Here is a 1,708-nt window from a genome sequence, read left to right on the forward strand (position 1 = left end):
AATGAACAATAAGACAAAATTAAAACAAACAATTATCAGTAACTCCAGAAATATCATATAATATCTGGCGATGTGTAATTAACATTGTGACATGAAAGTAATATTATTTAAAAATTAAAGAATTAAAATCGTAAGCATAAATAGATCAATAAACAATGTTTTTTATTCATAATAGTTTAATAAATAAAAAAATATTTAGAAAGATTAAAAATTATATTCTTTCGAATTGTTTATATTTAAATGATTGGAAACAATTACAATAATGATTTGATATGGCAGTCATCAACTTTGTATATGGACAAATTGATGTATTTCTATAGCATTTGTTCTCATGTTTGGTTACTAAATGATCAAGATGTTTACATCACAATTATGATGCATTCGATAAATATTTGAGTATTAAAGAAAGAAAATACAAGAATGTAATTAAATAAAAATTATTTGTTTCGGTTTTTACTTCCAAAAAGTCTCTCAAAATATTTCTTAGCATGCATATAAATAAGAAAAAAACAAAAGTATTTACAAACAATTTATAAAAAATTTTGTTTACAGAAAATTGCGGGAAATTTTCAAATCTATGGACGTTAATGATAGTGGCACAATAAAATTGGGGGAAGTATGTACGTTTTTCCATATGAAGTATATCTTTAAAAAATCATCAAACTTAACATGATCTTTTTATTCCAGGCTTGGGTGATGTTACAGTCAAGCACAATGTGTAACAATTTGTCTCTCTTGGATCTGCTCAACACAGTAAATAAGAAATCTGGTAATGCTTGCGTATTATATTTTTATGACGTTTAACAAATTTGTGTTAGTAAAAAATATTAAAGTAAAATATATTTGTTGTGCAGAAATCTATAGGACATTAATAGATGGATTTCCGGCAAAAGGTGACCCAACCGAATTGCGAATAAATTTCGAACAGTTTTGCGTTTTAGCCAGTGAATCATCGTGGATGCGGACGAAGAGTAATGGCATCTCTTGCGAAAGTGAGATACCTTCAGTATGGAATATATTATGTAGGAAGACCTCAAATTTCTTGCGCCGAGTTTTCGTACATCCTTTTAATCGTTTCCTAGGTATTTCTGATTTTCAACAATTTCCCACGATCTTCAAAGAACTCACTGTACACTTCTCTGAATCTTTCATTTCCTCACTTCCCAAAATTGAGCACTTGATTTCGTAAAAATTAGGTAAACAAAAAAAACAAAGTTTCTTTTAAACTATCAAGATTTAAACTTTTTCAGATTGGACTAATTCCTTTGTACAAGAGTTCGAGAAGAGAGACATTTATGTTGGTGTAGTCAGTAAAGATCTGTTTTGGTTAGAATCTTCTGCAATACCATTGATAGAGTGAGTATCAGCAGCTTAGTGATAATTACCGAGTTATGCTATATTAGAGATTGAGATTGTATTGGGTTGTCCGGAAAGTTCGTGCCGATGTTGAAGGAAAATTGAAACGCAGAAAATTTAAATTTTAGTTACATTTATTAAATTATATAGGTTAGGTTGGCACGAACTTTCCAGACAACCCAATATTTAATCAATCAGAATCAATTATCACGAGTGCAATAATTCGCACAAATGCCTAAACAAAATAAACGTAATTCTCGTAAGAGAATAAATAATGTAATAAAATAATGTAAAATTAAGAAATAATAAAAATTGAATGAATTCAAGACCTCGATATATATATATATATATA

General features: G+C 28.4%; 2 protein-coding genes across 8 annotated transcripts in view; one reads left to right on the forward strand and one right to left on the reverse strand.

Annotated features, from left to right (window-relative positions):
- Positions 1-1,708, forward strand: part of LOC108693714 — an 8,885-nt gene that overhangs the window by 5,461 nt on the left and 1,716 nt on the right. For 6 of the 7 annotated variants that reach the window (XM_018202797.1, XM_018202798.1, XM_018202799.1 and 3 more), the window contains 4 exons: positions 553-616; positions 688-769; positions 855-1,082; positions 1,251-1,356. In XM_018202797.1, the coding sequence (XP_018058286.1) occupies positions 553-616; positions 688-769; positions 855-1,082; positions 1,251-1,356 (480 nt within the window). The remainder of the gene's footprint in view (positions 1-552; positions 617-687; positions 770-854; positions 1,083-1,250; positions 1,357-1,708) is intronic. The other variant, XM_018202801.1, reaches the window with a different exon arrangement.
- The window catches only part of LOC108693713 (GPI transamidase component PIG-S), a 40,866-nt gene that overhangs the window by 2,897 nt on the left and 36,261 nt on the right, over positions 1-1,708 (reverse strand). The window lies entirely within an intron of this gene.

Source organism: Atta colombica, unplaced genomic scaffold (genome assembly GCF_001594045.1).
Source record: "Atta colombica isolate Treedump-2 unplaced genomic scaffold, Acol1.0 scaffold96, whole genome shotgun sequence".
Classification (NCBI taxonomy): Eukaryota; Metazoa; Arthropoda; class Insecta; order Hymenoptera; family Formicidae; genus Atta; species Atta colombica.